Raw genomic sequence first — 26069 nt, forward strand, 5'->3', positions numbered from 1 at the left:
CCTACACACTTCATTAGTAGCCCTCTGTTATTCTTGGTCTTCTCTACAAAACTTGCAACAGATTTGTTATAATACTTTACCATCACTAGGAGCAACACTGTCTCTGCTTTATTTACTGGATTTATCACAGACCAGTTCTTCCTTTGGTTCAAACCTGTTTTGTGGCATCCTTTCACCAAGATACTCGATTAAATCTGCATTCCCTGCTTGAACAGTAAAGCCACTTTAGTTCATGCTTTTCAAAACCTCACGCAACCGTTGATCATGCTCCATGCGACTAACTCCATAAACCAGCAGATCAACCCGATATATGTTCACCCCAGCAATGCTTTAATATTATCGCCAGGATTATGTAAATGGCGTACGAAAGAAACCCAAACAGCCATTTTTAGAACTTGTACTTTCCAAATGGCATGATAAATGCCGTCAACTCTTGTAATTTGGAATACCATCTCATCTAGTAGTAAGCATAGGTTAAATCTAAGGATGAAAAAAATATACTTTGTACCTCTTAGCATGGATAAAATTCCTGTGATATTGGGTTGCGGGTAATCATCAGCAATCAAACACTCACTGCTCTTAGGTCCATAAATAGCCTGGAATACCCATTGGCTTTTCATGCTACTATTGTAGGTGGCAACCACTCCGTGCCTTTCACTTCCTCAATAATTTCAATCTCCTTTTGGTTTCCCTAGAATTTATATGATTTATTCAGTGATCATGATCGGAAGCGTAGCTACCAGCAGTGCAGCCGGTGCAGTGCACCGGGAACCAGAGAGAGGTGGGCCCCATTCTGTCCTGCTCCAGCTTCATTTATTAGAAACTGCCTTCTCAAAATGTTTCAAACACAGAGTATGCATGTGGCTTAGCTGGGTGTTCCCCGTCTTAGAGTAGGTAGGATAGGAATTAGCATAGAAAGAGTAGAAGATAATAGAGAAATATAGGAGAGGAAAGAGATGAAAGAAAACGAGATGAAAGAAAACGAGAAGGCGAAAGACCGAAAGTACGGGAGGGGAGGACAATGTAACAGAATGGGAGAAAAACAGAGACAAAGAGAAGCAAGGTAAGTATGAGCAAATGGGGAGAGCTAAGACGAAAGAAGGTGTCCCAAATAAACCTAATATACCCTTAAGTATCCCTGCTGGCAGGGCAACTGCAAGGTCCCTTGGCACTCAATCTGTTTTGTCCACATATCCAACAGAGTGTAATCATTTTTTCGACCTAGCAACCATGAGATGCGTAGTCGGCCCAGGGGATTCTAAACCACGGGATAAAAACTGGCAGAGAGTTGACAGACAGAAGGCGCTGTGGTAATCGAACTCTCGAGCGCCATCTGCTGTCCTTTTTCGTAGACACATCTGGTAAGAATGGCCTGGAATCTTAATGTACCAAAATATGCTTCCCAGGTAAAGAGGCTGAAATCTCTCAACAGAGGTGAGCCACGGCGCGTGGTCCTTTCTTTTACCATCGCAAAATATGCAAATAAAGGCTAGAAATTCTCAAACACGTTTTTGATCTTTTTGACAAGAGAACCTTTCAAAATTGCATTCAGTATTTCGTAAAGCGTAGCTTAAACATGAATACATATTAAAGTGTTCAGCTGCAGGCTGGAATAGAGTGGGAACCGCCCGGATCTCGGTTCCCGCCATTCTTCCTAAGATGGCTGCCGCGTTACAGTCCTGCTCGAGGGAAGGTTCCTGCTCGTGTCCCGGTGTCATTAGCTGACGCCCTGACTTATGTACAGGTGCTGATGCACCATCACTGTGCTTCGGTCTGCACAGCAGCAGCCCGTGAGGGATAAAGGGAGGGCTCCTATTTTGCTTTGTATCACAGCTGCTACAAATGCCTCACATAAATGGCAATCGGCAACAGCCGAAATGTACTTTTGTTATAGGCCACAATGCATTTCATGCAAAAAAAGTGCCAAAAAAACAAATACCACAAACGACACCCACTCGCATTATGGTCGCTCGGGTTCTTCCACCGCTCTATTCTAAAATTCTCCCGGTAACATGATGTAATTAGTCGATATGCCATAATGGCATAAGTTTGGGAATGTTGCGTAACAAGTGGAACTCAAAATTCCCAAAATGATTTAATTTACTCTAGTGTAATTGAAAGTGAGTGATGTAGTTCTAGGCATGTTCTATACGAGTGGCAAGTGTATATGAGGATGTGTGTAATTACACTACTGCACACTTCTATACCACGTACTAATCCGTATGTATTACTTTAAAAGGAACCCATTTCAATATCCTCGGACACCAAAATATTAAGAAAAAGACCTGCACGGTTGTAAACTCGCGCCTTCCAGGTCGAATGCACGTTTTCTTTGTGATACATAAATACCTGAGCTTACAATGTCTGTAGATACATTAACCCTCTGAGTTTTCTTAAGTAAAATGCAACTCAGTAATATGCACATTACCGACTGCGCTCTGCAGTAGGCACATTAACCAGCAAAGTTATCTTAACACTACTATACCCTTACATTTCCTGCATCCACAAATAGTTGAATCGCAGGTGCCACCCCCAAATATATATTATATGCATTCTGTATGTTAGGTCTACCTCATTTCCCCGAGCGGCCAATTCTTTTGGGCGGGCGGGGTCAGATTTTTTTGTTTTTACCAAATAATTTATACGCGGATTGTGGTTTTCTCTGCTTACAACACCCCTCTTATTCACCCCACGATTTGTGTTGAATTCTCCGGCATGGAGGCCTTATGTTACGAGTTGTAATTCCTACATCCTGGTTGATGCCAGTCGTAAAGGGTTGTGAGCAGTTCTTGGTCAGTGGGTTGGTGGTAAAAAAAACTACTGTTGCTTTTGTTTCCAAAATATTAAACAAAGCTGAAGCGAACTACAGCACGGTGGAATGTGAGGCGTTGGTATGTGTTTGGGCAGTAGAAAAAGGTAAGTCATACTTGGGGGAACATCTTTTGATGCCTATACTGACCATAAACCTTTAGTGCATATCTTAAGTGTCAATGGTTTACACAAAGTGTCGGCACGATTGGTGCAGCTGTTCTAATCTGCAAGAATATGACATGCCTGTAAAATACATACAAGGGGGGGGGGGGAGAACTTTAGTGCTGATTGTTTGCCACATTTGCCTTTGCCAATGTCTTATGCCACAACAGGTGGCAAAGATAAGAAATGTGTGGTATGGAGTTATTTCCGAGATTGAGTGGGTGACAGCAACAGCAAATGATGGAGTTTTGCAAAAAGTGTTTCACTACATGAGAGTAGGTTGACCATCTGGTCTCCATTGTGGAGAAGTGTGGCTCACTGGTTAGAGGAGGCAGACCTGGAAGCAGAGGTCAGCCCGGGACCAGGGTTCAATTCCCGGCTCGGCAGGGTCTTGAGTCCTAAAATGTCCATGGACTCGACAATTCTCGCTCCGGTGCGTACTCGATTCACGGGTTCACACTCTGCGACTCTGGGCAATAGCTTGCTTAATCTCCACAACGGCCCCTCGCGGCGGGATGCCTGGCTTTCACCTTGCGGATACCCTGCCGGGGTTATCTCACAGGGGAATACCAGGACGGGTTCCCTAAGCAAGCGCTTAGAAACCGCTCGGTGATTTGCGCTATATAAATTCCTGTACATTTACATTTACATCTGAAAAAAGTTTAGACGAGTTACGGATTTTTGTCAAATATTGTCTGAGCTGTCGTGTGAAAATCAGATTTGGTTAAGGAAGGGTTTGTTTGTGCCCCCTTCAAGTTTATGTGAACGTAGAGCCATTTTGGCACATGATGGTCATCTGGGAATTTCAGTGACTTGCAAGAGACTGACAGCTTTTTTGGTGGCCCGGTATGGACAAACTTGTTTCTGTTTTTATTGGAGAATGTCCGCAATGTATAAACACTGGAAAACAGCTAGCTGACCTCTATTTCCGGGGCTGCTGCCCATGGCCCCTAGATGAAAACTTACTCTGGACTGCTCAGGTCCCTTCAGTTTACTGCCAGCCGAGAAGAGATTCTACGTTGTGTTAATTGATTCGTTTTTTATGTGGTTTACTATTCATTTGTCGATTCTCCTAATACCAAGACTGCTATTCATTTTTTAGAAAAAGTATTTCCCAGTGAGGGTTCCCCGCAGTACTTAGTACGCATTTTGTGTCAAAGGAAATGAAAGAATTTAGGACTAGACTGGACATAGAGCCTTCGCAGGTTGCCTTATACAGTCCTTCTTTCAATGGCCTGGTAGAAAGGGCTAATCGCTTGCTTAACCCCTTGGCTGCGGCGGAAATTCTGTTGCACCGCTAGGGGGGAGGGGGGACCGTGCGCCGCCATGCTCGTGACGGAACCACTCAGTCACGAGCCTCGGGCGCGCTGTGCTTGTGACGGAGTGGTTCCGTCACGTGCCTGCCCGCTCAATGGAACGCTCAGCGCAGGCGCGAAATCGCTGCCCTGCAGGCGTGGCGGCCGTGACGGAACCACTCCGTCATTAGCACAGCCCGTCCGAGGCTGGTGACGGAGTGGTTCCATCACCAGCACCCAACGGGTTAAGGAAGGTATTCAAACAACTCAGTCTGCTCACGTGGATGTGTCCAAATTTCTGGAAGATAAGGCGTGGGCATACTTCACTACTCTTCATTGTACTGCTGGTGAGTCACACATAAAGTCGCTATGAGGAAGAGAGGCTTAAACTAAGTTAATATCATGGGCGTATTACGTATTGGCATTGTTTGCGCCCGGCGCGCCAATGCTCCCCATTATAGTGAATGCGCTGCCCTGGGGGCGGCCGCAAACTTGCGCTGCCCGCAGTGCATTCATGTAAGAACACGGAGCAGCTGCCCCGTGCTTTCACAGTGCTGGCGGCACCCGCCTGCACTTCCAAAGGGGTTTAGAGAACCCCTTGTTGGCAGGTGCAGTCAGTGACTGCCCCCGCCTGCAAGGGGATGTCTGGGGGCTCCATGGGACCCCCCTTTACCCCCTGCAGAGGGCTGCAGTGTGCCCCTTTTAAATGGCGCACTATCAGTGCGACTTCTGAGGACTTTTGACTCTATGCCCACATCTGTAATATGGCGCGGGCGCAGAGTCAAAGGAATTCCATCACTTGCATGGGGCACGCCCCTATGCAAATGAGGGAACTCCATCGGTGGATAGCGCTGGCGCTTAAAGTGCGCCAACGCTATTGGTATTATAGAAGGGGACGCACAAGCGTCTGCCCCCCTTCTATAATACCAAAGAGCCCCAGGGGTGCCAACGCGGGTGCAAATGCCCGTTGCTCCCCCTGAGCACCTTATGTAATATTGCCCAGTGTAACTGCAGAATGCTCGTTTGTAAAGTGTCAATGCGAACAGTGGAGAAGAATTTGATGTACATAATAAAGACAGGTGAGAGAGAGAGAGAGATATATATATATATATATATATATATATATATATATATATATATATACACACACACAAACTCACACACACACACACGGAAACAAAACATACAGAAATGACTAAGATTGCAGGAAGAATGTGACGAACACTGAAATAAATGGGAATAATTGGGGTTTAAGAAACCACCCAGGGTTGTGAAAGGGGAATCGGTTTCTTCATTGCTGGTCGAAGGGGTTAAAACAAGTTTCTTTTCTGTTACACTTACAGGGGAGAGGGTGGTGGAATAGGGACAGTATGGTTCCCTTTATCTATCATCATACGTGTTCTAGTGGTATGGTGAGGGATTCTACATCCTCTACGGATTTGTCTTGTCGCGGTGAGGCTGTGCGAAATTTGCTACCGAGTGTTTCTGATGTACCCACTGGAGAAATGGAGTCTGGACACTTCCAAGAAAAGCCAACCACTGCTCGTGGTAACGCCTTGTTAAATATACAAAATATATCATTTTATTTTTCACGTGACAAAAAGTATTTTTGAACAATTTTACAACAGAGTAACAAAGTATTGTAAAAGTATGCAAATAAGCACTGGCCAATGCCATTTCCTTCATTTTGGTATAGCTTTAAGGCTTGTTGACCCTTTATATGTAGGCAGACTTTCTCCATGCTGCCGAAGTACTGCTGGCATTACAAATATGTAAAACACATGACTCTGCAGGTCACCCAAGAAAAAATAATCTACGTTTTTGGCACAACTCTGATACTGGAATGCACATTTGGACGGGTATTGTGGGAAAACTCCCAGATTATATAGTTTTTTCTTTTTTTTTAAGGCACAATAAACCGCAAAGCCCAAATGTGAAAAGTCACTAGAAGTGCAAGATTTGTGAAGCACCACTTTTCAAACGTGCAGGTCTCCCCTACAGACAGTACTTTGAAACATATCTAAGGCACCCCTCAAGTATTTATATATTCCATTAAATGGCTAGCTTCCCTTTGGTACCAGCTATTTCATCGCATCATTCTCACGCCATCGTCTAGGTAAACATACATAGGGACCAGGCGCGTGAATTCACTTTTGACGCCAACTAGATTTCGTACATTACATCTATTTTAACACTTTACGTACATTTCATCAACACCTTGGCTGTCATTAGATTGCGACAAGTGATCAGAGGTGGTTTGCCTCTGTGCGCTTGCTTCCTATACTCTTGCCAGATATTACATCATACAGCGAATCCAGCCTTAGTCTAGCACCAAACACAAACAAAATGCTGCAGTTTCAACTTGCTGTGGCCTCCCTCATTGGACATCACCCATTCCTAGAAGCCAACAACAGACTTGCAGTCTTTCTTTCACATTCTAGAGTGCAGGGATGGCCCCCTTCTCTACAAACCAACAACAGACTTGCAGTCTTTCTTCCACATTCTAGAGTGCAGGGGTGGCATTTTCCCTAGAAACCAACAACAGACTTGCAGCCTTTCTTTAACATTCTAGAGTGCTGGGATGGCATTTTCCCTAGAAACCAACAACAGACTAGCAGTCTTTCTTTCACATTCTAGAGTGCAGGGATGGCCCCCTTTCCTAGAAACCAACAACAGACTTGCAGTCTTTCTTTCACATTCTAGAGTGCAGGGATGGCTCCCTTCTCTACAAACCAACAACTGACTTGCAGTCTTTCTTCCACATTCTAGAGTGCTGGGATGGCATTTTCCCTAGAAACCAACAACAGACTAGCAGTCTTTCTTTCACATTCTAGAGTGCAGGATGGCCCCCTTCCCTAGAAACCAACAACAGACTTGCAGTCTTACTTTCACATTCTAGAGTGCAGAGATGGCATTTTTCCTAGAAACCAACAACAGACTAGCAGTCTTTCTTTCACATTCTAGAACACAGGGCAGGGATAGAAAAAAAGAGTGTTTGACAAGTGGAGTGAAATGTATCTTAACATGTCCTTTGAGGGCGCAAAATTGGAGGTTTACGCATTCGGTCACAGTGAACAGGGTTTTTTTGGCTTGAGGACACACAACATTAGGTCTGAATTTTTCATAGTCTCTTGACTTCGATAAGTCACACATGGATGTTGAAGAGACACTTCCAACTTCCTCTCTTCTCTGCGAAGCGCTTTCCGTACTCCGCTCGCCGTTAGATTTAGACCCCTCCGTTAATGTCCAAGACTGTACAACTGTGCTACTTTAACACTGCTTCTTGCGTCAATAGCTAGTCTTGTGAAAAGGTACACAGCGCATAGCGGTCGGGGTTACCAACCCCCTGTGAACGCTTCGATCCCAGGAGTAGCAAGGCTCGCAGGACACCCGGCACCAACACTAGTCCTCGAGTGCCCGGGCCGGACGGCGAACACCCCACGCGACACTGGACAACTAAGTTCACACCTTGTCCATCGCGGTGGGACACCGTGCCTGAGCAAAACGTCTTCAGTTCCACCAGGGTGGAAAATCCGGAGACTTCATCCCAAGTTGGGTTTTCGATTCTAGCACGACAGCGTCTTGCAGTCGCTTCCTTCAACACGTCATGCATCGGGGCCTCATGCTGTCGACCGGGTTTGGGTCAACCTGAAAAGTAACCAGAGGGATTAGATCAAGCTCCTGTTGCAAGATTCATTTCACAAAATTCAGATCTGAACTCCCCCACCCTCTTATGTGTTTTGGTGGGATGTATGTCGTTACAACGCATGCTTTTTCCATGCAAGCCTTTACAACGCAGGTTTTACAACGCAAGTCGTTACAACGACTTGCGTTGGGGGGCGCTGGATAGTGAATAGTTTAATTTACTATTCCCACTCCAGTCCCCGTGAACAGTAGGGAAGGTGTTGGATAGTAAAATAAACTATTACCTATCCTACAGCGCCCCCCAGCGCAATTCGTTGTAACGAATTGCGTTGTAAAAGTTGCGTGGTAAAAGTAGTGCGTGGTAAAAGTTGCGTTGTAAACGCTGTTTCCTGTTTTGGTGGCGGTCCAGTTGGAAGTTCAGCCCATCCGAAGCCCGGACCCAACCCAGTTACTTTCAACTCCGAGAAACTACAAGAGGCGGCTTGCCGACTACCAGTTACTGGCACACATCTCCTACTCTGGGAACACCTTTTGTTTCCATTGGCACACTATCGGTGTCTTTAACGGGTGTGCCTGCTCGCGTCATCGCCACAGATAACTTTGTGTAGGCTACAGATCTAGGTAGGTTGAAGGTTTTGGGTTTAACTCTGAATTAAAATGCCCTATATTAAAGTTTGCACATAGAGTGGTTAAGTAGGTACCACCAGTCGCAGCCTGTGCAGGTAAGAGCGGTGAGGCCGGGTTGTGGAGGGACTCGGCAGACGACCACGAGGGGAAATTAAATACATTTTAAAAATTCCCTCGCGGTTGTCTGTATAAATCGCCCCCACCCGCCTGTTTGCTCTTACCTGCACGGGCTGCGGCTGGCAAAATGGTTGCAAGAGAGAGGTTTTATGTTGCTTTGAGAAGATATTGCTCAACAGGGGCGTAACACAGGTCCCCGCGGTGCGGGGGGGCCCCTAGCTCCAAGGGGCCCCCTCGGCACTGAACTCTGGCCGGGAGAGCCCTGATTGAGCCCGGAGGGGGCCCCCTCTAAGTACCGTACAGCAGGCGCGGTGCGTCCATTGGGGCGTAGGGGCGTAGCCCCACTAAGCCCCATGGACCCACCGCGTCGTCAATAAAATACAGATAAAAATATGAAAACAATCGCGCTACCCGCCGGCCGACTTTTCCGGAGTGCGGAGGGGGGGGGGGGGGGGGGGGCGGATTGGCCTGCTGCGCAAGTAGATTTCTGGGCACAAACTAGCCCGCGCATGCGCAGATGGTTTCCCCTGTGATTTTCCCCTTAGAGAGAGGACCAGGGGGCGGGCCGCAGCCCCCGGGGTTGCACAGGGCGACTGGGCGAGCAGTCATGGTGCCCCCCCAGCCAATCCTGGCGCCCGCTCGGCCAGGGAGACCCGTTTCGTTCACACTCAGGTAAACACACTGTCATTTTTATTCATTGTGGTTTCTCTAAACATTGGTGAGATTAAATAGTGTACTGGTAATTAAAGAGTTTGCTACTGTGCCATAATTTAGACTAACACTGTCTGCGCTGCTCAGACGAAATGTGTGTTCTTCTTTTCACGTCATCCGGTTTTCTGGTTCTTGATGCTGTTTATCACTGAAGCTCATTTTGCGCAGCTGGGCTGTTTTTGAGCAAATTTTAGGACTCCTCCGGGAGTTCCGCAGACTTGGGAAATGCATTTTTTGCTCGGTAGGCTCGGCAGAGGGTCCTGTAAAGAGTATTGCTGATGTGTTGTTTTAATCGCCGGCATTCCGAGAGTGGAATTCTCTCTTTTTGCAGTTGCAAACAGTGTTATGTTTGTAAAACGTTATGCCCCCAATAGGCTGTTGGGGGCATAACGTGCTACAAGGTCATCTGAAAACAAATGCACTGATTAATTACCCCAGAGACGGCATATGGTGGGTGCATGAATGAATGATATATGGAGGCAGGATGGTTGGGTGGATGGATGGGTGGGTGGATGCATGAATGATGTATGGATGGATGCATGCATGATGGGTGGATGCATGATGGATGGGTGGATGCATGAATGAATGATGTATGGATGCAGGGTGGGTGGATGGATGGGTGGATGCATGAATGATGTATGGATGGATGCATGGATGCATGCATGATGGGTGGATGCATGATGGATGGATGGATGGGTGGATGGATACATGAATGATGTATGGATGGATGCATTCATGGATGCATGCATGATGGGTGGATGGGTGGATGCATGATGGATAAATGGGTGGGTGGATGGATGGATGGGTGGGTGCATGAATGAATGATGTATGGATGCAGGATGGTTGGGTGGATGGATGGGTGGATGCATGAATGATGTATGGATGGATGCATGCATGATGGGTGGATGCATGATGGATGGATGGGTGGATGCATGAATGAATGATGTATGGATGCAGGGTGGGTGGATGGATGGGTGGATGGATGGGTGGATGCATGAATGAGGTATGGATGGATGCATGGATGCATGGATGCATGCATGATGGGTGGAGGCATGATGGATGGATGGGTGGATGGATGCATGAATGATGTATGGATGGATGCATTCATGGATGCATGCATGATGGGTGGATGCATGATGGGTGGATGCATGATGGATGGATGGGTGGGTGGATGGATGGATGGGTGGGTGCATGAATGAATGATGTATGGATGCAGGATGGTTGGGTGGATGGATGGGTGGATGCATGAATGATGTATGGATGTATGGATGGATGCATGGATGCATGCATGATGGGTGGATGCATGATGGATGGATGGGTGGATGGATGGATGCATGAATGATGTATGGATGGATGCATTCATGGATGCATGCATGATGGGTGGATGCATGATGGGTGATGGATGGATGGGTGGGTGCATGAATGAATGATGTATGGATGCAGGATGGGTGGGTGGATAGATGGGTGGATGCATGAATGATGTATGGATGGATGCAAGGTAGTTCGGGCTCGCTCGCTGCGCTCGATCACTGCGGTGCAATATGCAAATTAGTTTACGCCTCACCACTTTCAAATGTCACCAGCCGCCCCTGCCGTACAGGGAGGCGCCCTCACTTTTCGATACGCCAGTGTTGCTCAATAGTTTAGTGTCCAGTACTTTCGATTCTGCTCTGGAGTACTGGCTTGTCAGAAGCTTTAAAAGTGGCCCGCTCAAAATATTTTTTGCAAAGCCGCACCCTGGTTTCCACCCAAAAAAAATAAAACTCTAGGAAAGAAAGGGGACATTATTGGTTGCCAGGCATCGGTGAGCTCCCGTTGGCTGCCTTGTCATTAATAAGTCGACCAGGATTTATTTATTATCGGTTATATCAATTACTTTTGTAGCATGGGCGAGGAGCTCACGGCACATATCCCCAGATGCCCTCCCTATTTAGAAGTCTCGCGTACAGTGCTTTCATCAATACAATTTTTGGAATGATGGGGGAATTGAGAATGAGATAGAAAGTGATTTGCCCAGGATCAAACAATTTGACCAAGTAGGAAATTAGGCCTCAAAAACTCAGCTTTAGCACATTTCTGCCCTTATGGGTCAATTTTATTTATTCTTCACGCTTGATGAGAGAGTCACTCACCACAGAGTACAGGGGCGGCGGTCGGTTCCGGAACTCTTGGATGTAAGCATAGAATGGGCCCTCCAGGAGGCCATCGAAGTCACCGTGGAGCGGTGGGGACAACCTGTGCTCGGAGTCATCGTCGGACACAATGGCGGAATATTCAGGAGGAGCTGAAAAATAAATTAAAATATAGGTTAGACAAGGGGGTTCACCTTCCACAGGGTGGACACCAGACACCTTCTAGAGCAGCACTTCCTACACGGACTATCCGCTGCAGCCTTCTGGTAAAGACCAAGTGGATCGTGCTTGCTGACGACTACTGGTCCTGCGATACACTCTACCATCAGTAACACGCAGCTCTCCCAAGGACCAGTTCACCTCCACAATAAGGAGGATTTCTGGTTTTGGTTTATCGTAAAGGAGATACCAATGGACATGGAAGATAACGTATGGGTAGCCGGAAGGCCTCAATCACATGATACGCCTTGCATCGTCACGCGTTGCTTCTCCCAGAAAATTCTCCAGAAAGAATCAATTTTTGGACTCGATCATCCAACCCTTATCTTGGGTTCTACAACACAAGACAGCCCCCGACTGCCCACTTACCCTCAGCGCTCATAGCTTTATAGATATCTCCTTACCCTCAATGTTCCCCACTGCACCCAGAAGACGGCACTCTTCCATGTTGGCACTACAAATCCCACAGAGCACAAACATTACAGATCATCCCATTGGATACTTACGCTCAGGCTGCTCCGGGATGGTGAGTCGCAGCCAGTCTAGATTGACGCTGTACTGGCTGCTGACACTGGAAGTCCGGCTCCCGAAGGGATGCAACGGGATGGTCCCGATGACCAGCGGAAGCTCCAGCAGTAGCTTTGATGTGCCGGGAATGTCGACGCACATCTAAGACACAAGAGGGAAGGAGGGCTTTGAATGAAAATGACACCACACACTCAATGGACCATATTAATATAATCAAATAATCTGAAAAAATGGTAAATCTCAAATCAACCAATTGAAACAAGCAATAGGATTTACTCATACCATCAGAGTTTTACGTTAGTTGTGTTCCAATAAACTCTTTCTGCACCCTGGCACAGTTCTGTGTTTTGTGAAGGGAGTGCAACATTAGATTCATGTAGCATTTGTCTTAATTAAGGCCATTTGAAAAAGGTGCCTTACGGTATTGCTTTAAATGGCCACAAGATGGAGCCAGATTGTAACAAACAACCTTAAAAACACCCATAGTTTCACAGGAAACGGTGTACCAAATGGCAAAATATATTTTTTCTGGAGGTCTAACATAAATAGAAAATGTAATAAAACCTTGCACCACAGCTGTGTTAATCTTTCGAAAGCCTCACAGCCCAGTTACTCTAAGCCTTCTTTGAATTCCCATATCAAGCTCCTTTTTCAATTCCTCCATGTAGTGGCGACCTCTCACCTTTAAAGTATACTCGACGCGGATGATTCGGCACTGCGTAATAGACGGGCCAAGGGGTGGGACCTTCAGTGCTCTTCCGTGCCACGTCTCCCTCTTTCCAGCACCCACCGGGTCCCCAGCCATGGTGGCCACCACAGTTTTCTTCTGCTTCATGGTTCCCCGTGCGATGAAGGTTTGCGTTTGGATAATGGCCGCCTTCGGTACCACAGCCCGGGACGTGGCATTATCGATTTCCGCAAAGATCGGGATTACTTCACCTGGAGGAGAAATTAAAGCTATGTTGATTGCAGGCCTTCCAGAGCAGCTGTGTTTTGCTGATAATCAGTGGTGGCATCCTTTTTATAGTGCTTTGAGGATGGTCATGTGACACTGGGTGCAGTTTGCAAAGCTGACACATGCAGTGAGATGTTAGCATGAATGTGGTGGGTGGAGGCTTGCACTAGGGCCTTGGCTGTGAGTCCAATTAACGCAAATTCTAATGTTTCCCTCACTTGACCTACTTGTGTGTTCCTGGGCAATATGTGGCCTTATTATACCTCAGTTTTGTTGTGTGCAAAACTGAGAGCAGTTAACACATTTTCCTGACACTAGAAAAGCATAATATAGGGAAGCAATAGAAAACCACCAAAATAAATTTCAAAAAATGAGCTTAGATTTTTTTTTTGGTATTGACCACCTAATCTCTGACCCAAAGGACCAGGCTGGTCGTTGGTCAAAGCTTTTAAGGTACTTGTGTTTAATAAGGGAGAAAAAGGCAGTCTTCAATGCAATCAGTGATATCCGTAAGATTACCTGGGGTGTAGCCTTTCCGGTCGATCTTGGCGGTGACGGACACCTGTCCGAGGCTGCAGTACCAGGCGCGGGCGTTCTTCTCCTTCGTACCCGCTTGTGGGGCCTGGAGAGAAGAGAATGGCCATTAAGTTTCCCTCCAGTTAGCAATGATTGTACTAAATAAAGAAGGTACATTTACAATGCCCCAAATATTCAGTGGCCTATGAAACAGATTTAGTAGCCATCACTGCGAAAATTAGGTTTTACGCATTGGCAAATGGATTGTACCCAACTTGATGTGAGCTACTGGACAGAACAGTCAAGTTTATGAGCATATTTTTGTTATATTAAAGGAAAATTAATAAATTATGCGCCCTATAGAAATGAGGAGAAAGGACTATATAAGTCTAGTTACATTTGGGAGGCCAAGAAAATTCTACTGTATGAGAATATGCCCCCCTACACCTCCCTTATTGATGGTCCACCCCGGGGGTCGCCCCCAGACTCACCAGTAGGGCGGGCGTGTTGATGTCAATGGGTTCGATGACGGTGAAGTCTTTCTTGGCCTTCTTGACGGTGGCCCAGGGCCGGTGGAGTTTGGCCTTCACCCAGTACCGCACGCTGCCGTGCTTCCCTTCGAATGACGTCACCAAGGTCCTATGCAGGCAAGAAATTGATAAAAATAGGCTGATCATGTGCTTCTATAGCCAACCCCAAATTGAATACAGATTAGATCTGCTGAACTGTTGACTGAGTACCATCAACTTCCACACACACTGTTTGATCTTGGGCACGCGGCCTTCTCCCCAAGACTCTGAGGCCTTATGCTCTACAATAAGATGTGCTTAGAAACCACAATCCATACCCTGACAAGGGTCTATGGGCTACTACGCCATTGCGTGCTTGATTTGGACACGTTTATTGAAAATGAATGAATTGTTGAATCATGACATTCCCTCTTCTATCCTTCTGCTATCCTTCCAAATCCAAATAACCGACTAACCTATCCACCATTTAAAATGTACTTGCATGTTTCACTATACTAATTCAACACTAATCCTCTATGGGTCCCGGAATAGCGTGCTACTCGCCGAAAAAGCGCTTTGACGCCTGGTCTGGGGTAGTAAGCGCTATATATATGCAATTACAATGCAATAGATTTGTGGGCGCTAACTCTTCGAGGCACTTCACACTTTACGAGCAAAGGGTGTTCGCCCTGTGTCACATCCACTGCACAATGCGCCTCGACTTCTTGCACCAGGCGCTATGACGCACACGGATTGCACACTTACTCTGGCAGCTGGAAGCTGAAGGGGAACTCGTGTTTTCCGGCCGGCAGCACCGTCAGCGCCCCGTTATCTGCGAGGAGAGCAAGAAAACACAGTTAGAGAGCACACCACGTCTCTGCAGCACTTCCGGTCTCACGGTCTGCTCTGCTGAGCTCAGCTGTCAGTCACCCAAGTACAGGAAGAGGAGGAAATGCGACAGGCTCTTTAAAAACATGTTTCAGACTTCTCACAGGCCTTTTAAAAATGTGGTTTTCTTGTGCTTTTTAAAAATCTGGTTTTCTGGCAAGCGACAGGGGTGCATCTGAGCCAGTTTTTATGCAGGTGCAGATAGAAATCAATTTAAGGAAACCAGACATAGAAGTGCAGACTAGGAGTCCCTTGGGCACCCTTCCCACCTCCCCACACAGACCTAACACATTTCTTTAACACTTCGGCTTATTGATGCATTAATTGAACCACGCCCACTCTGATAGAAACAAGTCACGAGGTACATTCATTGTGTGACATTAGGTAACATATTATAGTCTTGTAGCGCACTGTTTAGGGCTATAATGGTTGTTAAGGGCCCTGAATCCGAGTTGGGCCTACTACGAGGGCAGGGCCTTTGACAACCAGTGTAGCCAGAGGCAGGCGGGCTATAAGGCTATTAGAACATTCCACCCAATGAAGTTAGAAGGTTCTAAAATAAAAATGGAGAAACAGAAAGGCAAACACTGGAATGTTGAAGCAGGAGGCCTATACCAGCTATTATTGGCCCTGAGCCCTTCAATGTCTTCAATAAAGCTCCAATCATACCAATGTTCTAATAAGTATTAAAAATGCTAAAATATTTATATAGTTAAAAAGAACAGGCTACATCCCTAAGCACAATAAAAAAACACTGAAACTTGTTTATGATCCGGGGTTAGTCGTACTTTCTTCACTGCAACTTGCATATTTTAAAAAATCAAACTAAGTAAACAGATGAAGTAAACAACAGAGACACGAACAGTTTTCCTGCCATTTTAATGCACCAGTTTGCACGCTATGGCGCTGGGATTGGTGGGTGGCTGGTATGGTTTAGAGGTCGGTTATCTCGCAGAGTGGCCTGCACGTTTGGAGTAGACCAATGCATTTAGAGATAATTTTAACTCCTTGTTTTGTATGGCACTATATACCACGCTGTTTCTAAGCGCTGTAAATAACAGATGCTACTTTTAGCCAGTTTATGGTTTATACTTGATATTGGCTGGTCTTGGATAGGCCCCTTTGTGCGTCTGTGTGCGTGTTACGTGCACGGACGCACGTGCTGAAGGGCATTGCCATTTCGTTTCGTTCTGGTGGGGAGTACAGTTGCCCACTGCTTTGTGGCTCTCATGTTTTGAGGCAGCCTTGCCCACGCAATTAAAGACATTTCTCAACAAAAGTGATTAAAATAAGTATGCGGAAAATGTGGCAAAAACCACATTCTCAATCAAACATGCGTTTTGGTCAAAGTTTGCTAGGACCAGCACTTAGTGGCACCAGCATGGTTTCTAAACACTATAAATATCTGGTGTTAGTGCCAGTCTGCACATGACTCTGCCCCAGCCCTGTCAACCTTCCATCATACATTGAGAATCCTCAAATGCCAGCTGTCTCCGTGTTTCTTCAAAGCTGGACTGAGGCCAGGACCGACACACAAACACCGATCCCTGCCCCCGCGTGACCCTTCCCTGCCCCCGCGTGACCCTTCCCTGCCTTCGCGTGACCCTTCCCTGCCTTCGCGTGACCCATCCCTGCCTTCGCGTGACCCATCCCTGCCCCCGTTTCTTATGCTCAGCCTGGGCGTCTTATGTACAGGGGTCTGGTGATCAGGGGTGTTAGCGCCACTTAACGCTCCCAAAAATAGCAGCCGGTCACCCTGTGAAAGAACGCGAGGCCGCTCGCATGTGACAGTCGCACATGCCAAGACTGGGGGCGTCGGGGGGTTCAGGCGAGGATAGGCCGTGTGTCTGGGTAAACAAGCCTCGCGAGAGAAGCAGGGGAAAGCTGTGACCTTTGGATACATTTTGGCTGCGAAACCAGGTGATACCTGATCAAATTTCGGAAGCGCCACTTGAACAAACTGTGTGATCTTGGGCAAACAAAGTTTCCTGATCTTCCCAAATTTAGAGCGCTTAAAATCTCAAATTCCTCTTCGGAAAATGCATGTTTACATTGAAAGAGAGCAGTTTCGTGCCAGCCAGCTGTGTGCAGTCGAGCGAGAAACAACTGGAGCATGGCTGTGAGAGTCAATGCGCCAAACACGGCAGCTGGGTTGGGGTTCAGTGCCTTTTGCAGAAACCTCGGGTACCCCTAAATCGACTGCTGTCTTTTAATCGTTTAATCCTCCTAAAAAGAAATGCAAGGGGTTCAGGCAAGTTTACCTCATGGTGCCTCAAAACGTAAATATTCAAAAAATGAAACTGCAAAGTGTGCTGTCCAGCACTGCCCCTGGCCCCGCCCACCACATCCGGTTTATGAAATCTGGCCTCGACCGGGCACCGCTCAGCAGCTGTCCTATGTACAAACCCTGACGTTTGGAAGCCTCGGCTACAACAAAAATGTTCTGTTGCAACGCTCTGTGTTGTTCCTTTGAGGAGTTATTAATATTGAAAGGACACCTCCGAATCTAAAACGCAGGGGTTCTGGTGACGTAAACTGAACTAAGCCCCCCACACACACACACTTTCCACCAAGTCTAAACAATGAACAAATGCTGGCACCGCACAAAACCAAGCACAGCCCGTCAACCCAACCTTCCTGCAGTGTGATGGCTTCCCCAGATCTGAAGGGGAGGGCGGCCGAATAGAACACGTGCTTAAAGTGCCTCGACAAGGGTAGTTGGCGCTTTACAAATGTGAATAAGGTACACAACATAAAGGAGCAGCGCACAGAAGAATAGACCCCCGTCCCAATAGTTTAATAAATTCTTTCCTCGTACAGTAAGCTGGCCACACTGTATGGCTTCTCGGCGCTGTAACTATGCCACTAACCCTCGAACAATAGATACTGATTTCATCGATTTTGAAATGATGAAATGTCGAGTTAACCTTAAAATGTGTAACTGCGACCAGCAGGTTGTACACACATCTCTGCAGTGAACGCATTAACCCCCTGAGCTAGGTAATGACGTTGATGGGACGAGAAGTAAGGCGAAGCTGGGCTTTTCTAGGTGCGCTGCACAGACCCAGTGCACGGTCATGACCCTGGCGCTACAGGTCACCGTCATGACCCCCCCCACGGAGACAGCTACCTACCTCCCTCTTCCGATTAAAAAAACCTGCGATTTCAGCTTCCCATCTGTCTAAGCAGAATGAACGAATAATTGAAGACACTTGTGTAGCGCCTCAATGTGGACTGAATGCCTTCTAGGCACCTCCTACTTGAAATAAACTGTACTGCACGCTGCTTCCGTTTACGCAGAGCCCAGTCTGCAGGCGGATGAACAGACAACATATGTATTCTTCATAGCGCTCCGAACTGAATCGCTTTTAGGCGCTTCATGCGTAAAAGAAGTTAAAGCACCGGGTCCCACCAGGATGAACAGATGAATGAACAGCACCGTTCCACAAATTGAATTACATCTATGCACTTCCAGTCCCAAAACACCATCTCTGCCCTTTACATACACCCCTTCCCACCCCCTGACTGCAGCTGGATGAAGAGATGAATGAGGGTAAATAAAGCTGCACGTTGTTTTTATGCAGCACGTCTAGTTTCGCTTTCGCTTTCTCTAAGTGTTTTAGGTAAGAGGTGTACCAACTGCACAGTTCACTTCTAGCACATAGTGAAACTTGAGTAGCATAGCGCTGCAGACAGATCGGCTTCTAGGCGCTAGCTGTGTGAATCAGCGGGGGTTTCTGGGGCTCACCTGTCTGCAGCAGGCCCTCCCGGTGCTCCAGGTAGCCCACCTCGTCGCAGTAGTTCTGGGTGTAGGTGGTGCTGGAGCCGGCGCTGCGGGACTCGGTCCAGTGCACCCGGGCCAGGCCCTGGGCGTGCAGTTTGATGGACTCCACCTTGGCCTCGGCCTCCAGCTCCAGCAGCACCCGGCCCGTCACGGTGTCCCCGCCGCTGAAGACGGGCGGGGAGCCGGGCTCCGGGCCGTCCAGGCTCAGCAGGAACCGCTTCACCTTGTCGAAGATCATGGCTGCGTCGGCGCCGGGATCCGGCTCGAGGGAGGGAGGGTGGAACTGAGGTGAGGAGAGAGGGTGAAAGGAGGCGAGAGGGTGAAAGGAGGGCTGCCCTGTGCGGGGGTAGAGCCACCAAGAGATGCCCGGCAGCGCCTAGAAGTCAAGTCTCACTTCTGAGCGCTCGGATAAACTTTGCTGTGAGGAGCAGCGGCTGGGGCTGTATATATATAGAGAGAGGGGGGGCACTGACAGGAGGGGGGCGGGGCCACCCGCGGAGGAGAGGTGCCAAGCACTGGCCAGGGCTCCTCCACCAATGAGCTGCGTCTGGGCGGGGCCTCAGGCTGGGGGGTTCCCAGGTTCGTCGAGTCCGGGGTATTCCCGGATCCCCTCCCGTGAGGGATTTCATAGACCTTGGGTTCAGTAACTCGGCTACAAAACGCAGCCCCTGCAAGGGGGCGAGATGACCCAAAGGGGGCAGAGCAGCGAAGCGACGACCAGAGATACTGACCGACTCAAGGAGCAGAACAGGGTAAATACCAATTATAGATACTGCCCAACTCAAGGTGCAGAGCAGGGTAAATACCAATTATAAATACTGCCCAACTCAAGGTGCAGAGCAGGGTAAATACCAATTATAGATACTGCCCAACTCAAGGTGCAGAGCAGGGTAAATCCCAACTATAGATACTGCCCGACTCAAGGAGCAGAGCAGGGTAAATACCAACTATTGATACTGCCCGACTCAAGGAGCAGAGCAGGGTAAATACCAACTATAGATACTACCCAACTCAAGGTGCAGAGCAGGGTAAATACCAACTATAGATACTGCCCAACTCAAGGCGCAGAACAGGGTAAATACCAATTATAGATACTGCCCGACTCAAGCTGCCGAGCAGGGTAAATACCAACTATAGATACTGCCCGACTCAAGGTGCAGAGCAGGGTAAATACCAACTATAGAAACTGCCCGACTCAAGGTGCAGAGCAGGGTAAATACCAATTATAAATACTGCCCAACTCAAGGTGCAGAGCAGGGTAAATACCAACTATAGATACTGCCCGACTCAAGGTGCAGAGCAGGGTAAATCCCAACTATAGATACTGCCCGACTCAAGGTGCAGAGCAGGGTAAATACCAATTATAGATACTGCCCGACTCAAGGTGCCGAGCAGGGTAAATACCAACTATAGATACTGCCCAACTGAAGGTGCAGAGTAGGGTAAATACCAACTATAGATACTGCCCAACTCAAGGTGCAGAGCAGGGTAAATACCAATTATAGATACTGCCCAACTCAAGGTGCCGAGCAGGGTAAATACCAACTATAGATACTGCCCGACTCAAGGTGCCGAGCAGGGTAAATACCAACTATAGATACTGCCCGACTCAAGGTGCTGAGCAGGGTAAATACCAACTATAGATACTGCCCAACTCAAGGTGCAGAGTAGGGTAAATACCAACTATAGATACTGCCCAACTCAAGGTGCAGAGCAGGGTAAATACCAATTATAGATACTGCCCAACTCAAGGTGCCGAGCAGGGTAAATACCAATTATAGATACTGCCCAACTCAAGGTGCCGAGCAGGGTAAATACCAACTATAGATACTGCCCGACTCAAGGTGCCGAGCAGGGTAAATACCAACTATAGATACTGCCCGACTCAAGGTGCAGAGTAGGGTAAATACCAACTATAAATACTGCCCAACTCAAGGTGCAGAGCAGGGTAAATACCAATTATAGATACTGCCCAACTCAAGGTGCCGAGCAGGGTAAATACCAATTATAGATACTGCCCAACTCAAGGTGCCGAGCAGGGTAAATACCAATTATATATACTGCCCAACTCAAGGTGCAGAGCAGGGTAAATACCAATTATAGATACTGCCCAACTCAAGGTGCAGAGCAGGGTAAATACCAATTATAGATACTGCCCAACTCAAGGTGCAGAGCAGGGTAAATACCAACTATAGATACTGCCCGACTCAAGGTGCAGAGCAGGGTAAATACCAATTATAGATACTGCCCAACTCAAGGTGCAGAGCAGGGTAAATACCAACTATAGATACTGCCCGACTCAAGGTGCAGAGCAGGGTAAATACCAATTATAGATACTGCCCAACTCAAGGTGCAGAGCAGGGTAAATACCAATTATAGATACTGCCCAACTCAAGGTGCAGAGCAGGGTAAATACCAACTATAGATACTGCCCAACTCAAGGTGCAGAGCAGCGTAAATACCAATTATAGATACTGCCCGACTCAAGGTGCAGAGCAGCGTAAATACCAATTATAGATACTGCCCGACTCAAGGTGCAGAGCAGGGTAAATACCAACTATAGATACTGCCCGACTCAAGGTGCAGAGCAGGGTAAATACCAACTACAGATACTGCCCGACTCAAGGGACAGATCAAGGGAGATTCTACCATAGTTAATGCCCAACTCGAAGGGCAAGCAGGAGAACTTCTACTTCAGAAAGAAGAATGCCCTCTACAGATGGATGAATTTAATCGCACCCTCCAGGCCCACAGAGCCTTCCGCAGGGAGAGACTTCTGTAGTCTACAGGGTCCAAGATGATCCAACGTGGGCATTCAAAAGGTCTATAGTGAGATACAGCTAAGGTCATAGGCAGTCTCCTAGGCGAGCCATCAGGGCATCTCAAGGCCTACTGTGATACACAGCTAGCGTAATAAACATCCTACTGGGAGACACAGCTGGAGCAATAAACATCTTACTGGAATACACAGCTAGCGTAATAAACATCCTACTGGGAGACACAGCTGGAGCAATAAACATCTTACTGGAATACACAGCTAGCGTAATAAACATCCTACTGGGAGACACAGCTGGAGCAATAAACATCTTACTGGAATACACAGCTAGCGTAATAAACATCCTACTGGGAGACACAGCTGGAGCAATAAACATCATACTGGAAGACACAGCTGGAGCAATAAACATCTTACTGGAATAAACAGCTAGCGTAATAAACATCCTACTGGGACACAACTGGTATATATATAAAACACCCTACGGGAAGACACAGCTGGAGCAATAAACATTGTACTGGAAGACACAGTTGGAGCAATAAACATTGTACTGAAAGACACAGCTGGCACATTAAACATACTACTGTATGACACAGCTGGTTCAATAAACATCCTACTGGAAGACACAGCTGGAGCAATAAACATCATACTGGAAGACACAGCTGGAGAAATAAACCTCCTACTGGGACACAACTGGTATATATATAAAACATCCTACGGGAAGACACAGCTGGAGCAATAAACATTGTACTGGAAGACACAGCTGGAGCAATAAACATTGTACTGGAAGACACAGCTGGTGCATTAAACATACTACTGTTTGACACAGCTAGTTCAATAAACATCATACTGGAAAACAGCTGGAGCAATAAACATCATACTGGAAAACACAGCTGGAGCAATACACATCCTACTGAAAGGCACAGCTAGCGCAATAAACATCCTACTGGAAGACACAGCTGGAGCAATAAACATCCTACTGGGACACAGCTGGCATTTTAAACATACTAAGGGAAGACACAGCTGGGGCAATAAACATACTACTGTATGACACAGCTGGTTCAATAAACATCTTACTGGAAGAAAACAGCAATCTGGATTTATAGAGCACATTACTGCCCTGGGGCGTCTAAACGCTATACAGTGATGGCAATGCAGGCGTTACTTCTGCGACACTGATGGCAATGAGTGAGTTACTTATGAGACACTGACGGCAATGCAGGAGATAGTTCTGAGACACAGGATGACAATGCAGGAGATAGCTCTGAGACACTGATGGCAATGGGGGAGTTACTTCTGAGACACTGATGGCAATGCAGGAATTACTTATTAGACACTGATGGCAATGCAGGAGCTAGTTCTGAGACACTGATGGCAATGAGAGAGTTATTTCTGAGATGCTAATGGCAATGAGAGAGGTACTTCTGAGATGCTGATGGCAATGCGGGAGTTAGTTCTGAGACACTGATGGCAATGAGAGCGTGATTTCTGAGATGCTGATGGCAATGAGAGAGTTACTTCTGAGACACAGATGGCAATGAGAGAGTTACTTCTGAGACACTGATGGCAATGCAGGAGTTCCTTCTGAGACACTGATGGCAAAGAGAGAGTTACTTCTGAGACGCTGATGGCAATGCGGGAGTTAGTTCTGAGACACTGATGGCAATGAGAGAGTTATTTCTGAGATGCTGATGGCAATGCAGGAGTTCCTTCTGAGACACTGATGGCAATGCAGGAGTTAGTTCTGAGACACTGGCAATGAGAGTTATTTCTGAGACACTGATGGCAATGAGAGAGTTATTTCTGAGATGCTGATGGCAATGAGGGAGTTACTTCTGAGATGCTGATGGCAATGCAGGAGATAGTTCTGAGACACTGGCAATGAGAGTTATTTCTGAGACACCGATGGCAATGAGAGAGTTATTTCTGAGACGCTGATAGCAATGAAAGAGTTACTTCTGAGTCATTGATGATAATGCAGGAGTTAGTTCTGAAACACTGATGGCAATGAGAGAGTTATTTCTGAGATGCTGATGGCAATGAGAGAGTTACTTCTAAGATGCTGATGGCAATGCAGGAGATAGTTCAGAGACACTGATGGCAATGAGAGAGTTAGTTCTGAGATGATGGCAATGAGAGAATTACTTCTGAGACGCTGATGGCAATGCAGGAGTTAGTTCTAAGACACTGGCAATGAGAGTTATTTCTGGGACACTGATGGCAATGAGAGAGTTATTTCTGAGATGCTGATGGCAATGAGGGAGTTACTTCTGAGACACTTATGGCAATGAGGGAGTTACTTCTGAGATGCTGATGGCAATGCAGGAGATAGTTCTGAGACACTGGCAATGAGAGTTATCTCTGAGACACTGATGGCAATGAGAGAGTTATTTCTGAGATGCTGATGGCAATGAGGGAGTTACTTCTGAGACACTTATGGCAATGAGGGAGTTACTTCTGAGACGCTGATGGCAATGCATGAGATAGTTCTGAGACACTGATGGCAATGAGAGAGCTACTTCTGAGACACTGATGGCAATGAGAGAGTTACTTCTGAGACACTGATGGAGTTACTTCTGTGACTCTGTTGGCAATGCAGGAGTACCTTCTGTGACACTGGTGGCAATGAGGGAGTTACTTCTGAGACGCTGAACGAGTTACTTCTGTGACACTTAAAGCAATGAGAGAGTTACTTCTGAGATACTGATGGCAATGAGGGAGTTAGTTCTGAGACACTGATGGCAATACAGGAGTTAATTCTGAGACACTGATGGCAATGAGGGAGTTACTTCTGAGACACTGATGGCAAAGCGGGAGTTACTTCTGTGACCCTGATGGCAATGAGGTAGTTACTTCTGAGACACTGATGGCAGTGGGGAAGTTACTTCTGAGACACTGATGGCAATACATGAGTTAGTTCTGAGACACTGATGGCAATGCAGGAGTTACTTCTGAGACACTGATGGCAATGAAAGAGTTACTTCTGAGACGCTGATGGCAATGCAGGAGATAGTTCTGAGACACTGATGACAATGTGAGAGTTACTGCTGAGACTCTGATGGCAATGATGGAGTTACTTCTGAGACACTGATGGAGTTACTTCTGTGACACTGATGCCAATGTGGGAGTTACTTCTGTGACACAGATGGCAATGAGGGAGTTACTTCCGTAACACTGATTGCAATGAAGGAGTTACTTCTGAGACACTGATGGCAATGAGGGGGTTACTTCTGAGACGCTGATGGCAATGAGGGAATTACTTCTGTGACACTGATGGCAATGCATGAGTTACTTCTGTGACACTGGTGGCAATGAGGGAGTTAATTCTGAGACAATGATGGCAATGAGGGAGTTACTTCTGAGATACTGGTGGCAATAAAGGAGTTAGTTCTGAGACACTGATGGCAATACAGGAGTTAATTCTGAGACACTGATGGCAATGAGGGAGTTACTTCTGAGACACTGATGGCAAAACGGGAGTTACTTCTGTGACACTGATGGCAATGAGGTAGTTACTTCTGAGACACTGATGGTAGTGGGGAAGTTACTTCTGAGACACTGATGGCAATACATGAGTTAGTTCTGAGACAATGATGGCAATGCAGGAGTTACTTCTGAGACACTGATTGCAATGAGAGAGTTACTTCTGAGACGCTGATGGCAATGCAGGAGATAGTTCTGAGACACTGATGGCAATGTGAGAGTTACTGCTGAGACTCTGATGGCAATGAGGGAGTTACTTCTGAGACACTGATGGAGTTACTTCTGTGACACTGATGGCAATGCGGGAGTTACTTCTGTGACACAGATGGCAATGAGGGAGTTACTTCTGTGACACTGATTGCAATGAAGGAGTTACTTCTGAGACACTGATGGCAATGAGGGAGTTACTTCTGAGACGCTGATGGCAATGAGGGAATTACTTATGAGACACTGATGGCAATGAGGGAATTACTTCTGAGACACTGATGGAATTACATCTGTGACACTGATGGCAATGCGGGAGTTACTTCTGTGACACTGATGGCAATAAAGGAGTTACTTCTGAGACACTGATGGAGTTACTTCTGAGACACTGATGGAGTTACTTCTGAGACACTGATGGAGTTACTTCAGTGACACTGATGGCAGTACAGGAGTTAATTCTGAGACACTGATGGCAATACAGGAGTTAGTTCTGAGGCACTGATGGCATTACATGAGTTAGTTCTGAGACACCGATGGCAACACAGGAGTTAATTCTGAGACACTGATGACAATGAGGGAGTTACTTCTGAGACACTGATGGCAATGCGGGAGTTACTTCTGTGACATTGATCGCAATGAGGTAGTTACTTCTGAGACACTGATGGCAGTGGGGAAGTTACTTCTGAGACACTGATCGCAATACATGAGTT

At 46.9% G+C, this 26069-nt stretch overlaps 1 protein-coding gene across 2 annotated transcripts in view; it reads right to left on the bottom strand.

The window, feature by feature from the left end:
* Positions 1–5827: 5827 nt before the first annotated feature.
* Positions 5828–26069, bottom strand: part of LOC144799575 (arrestin domain-containing protein 2-like) — a 69888-nt gene continuing 49646 nt past the window's right edge. Inside the window, exons 1-8 of one of the 2 annotated variants that reach the window (XM_078670945.1) lie at positions 18864–19322; positions 14993–15059; positions 14210–14357; positions 13722–13824; positions 12930–13186; positions 12226–12388; positions 11501–11652; positions 5828–7916 (exon numbers count right to left, since the gene is read on the bottom strand). In XM_078670945.1, the coding sequence (XP_078527071.1) occupies positions 7866–7916; positions 11501–11652; positions 12226–12388; positions 12930–13186; positions 13722–13824; positions 14210–14357; positions 14993–15059; positions 18864–19137 (1215 nt within the window). In that variant the 5' untranslated portion in view covers positions 19138–19322 and the 3' untranslated portion in view covers positions 5828–7865. Of the gene's footprint in view, positions 7917–11500; positions 11653–12225; positions 12389–12929; positions 13187–13721; positions 13825–14209; positions 14358–14992; positions 15060–18863; positions 19323–26069 lie in introns of those variants that run through there. The other variant, XM_078670946.1, reaches the window with a different exon arrangement.

Source organism: Lissotriton helveticus, chromosome 12, assembly GCF_964261635.1.
Source record: "Lissotriton helveticus chromosome 12, aLisHel1.1, whole genome shotgun sequence".
Taxonomy (NCBI): Eukaryota; Metazoa; Chordata; class Amphibia; order Caudata; family Salamandridae; genus Lissotriton; species Lissotriton helveticus.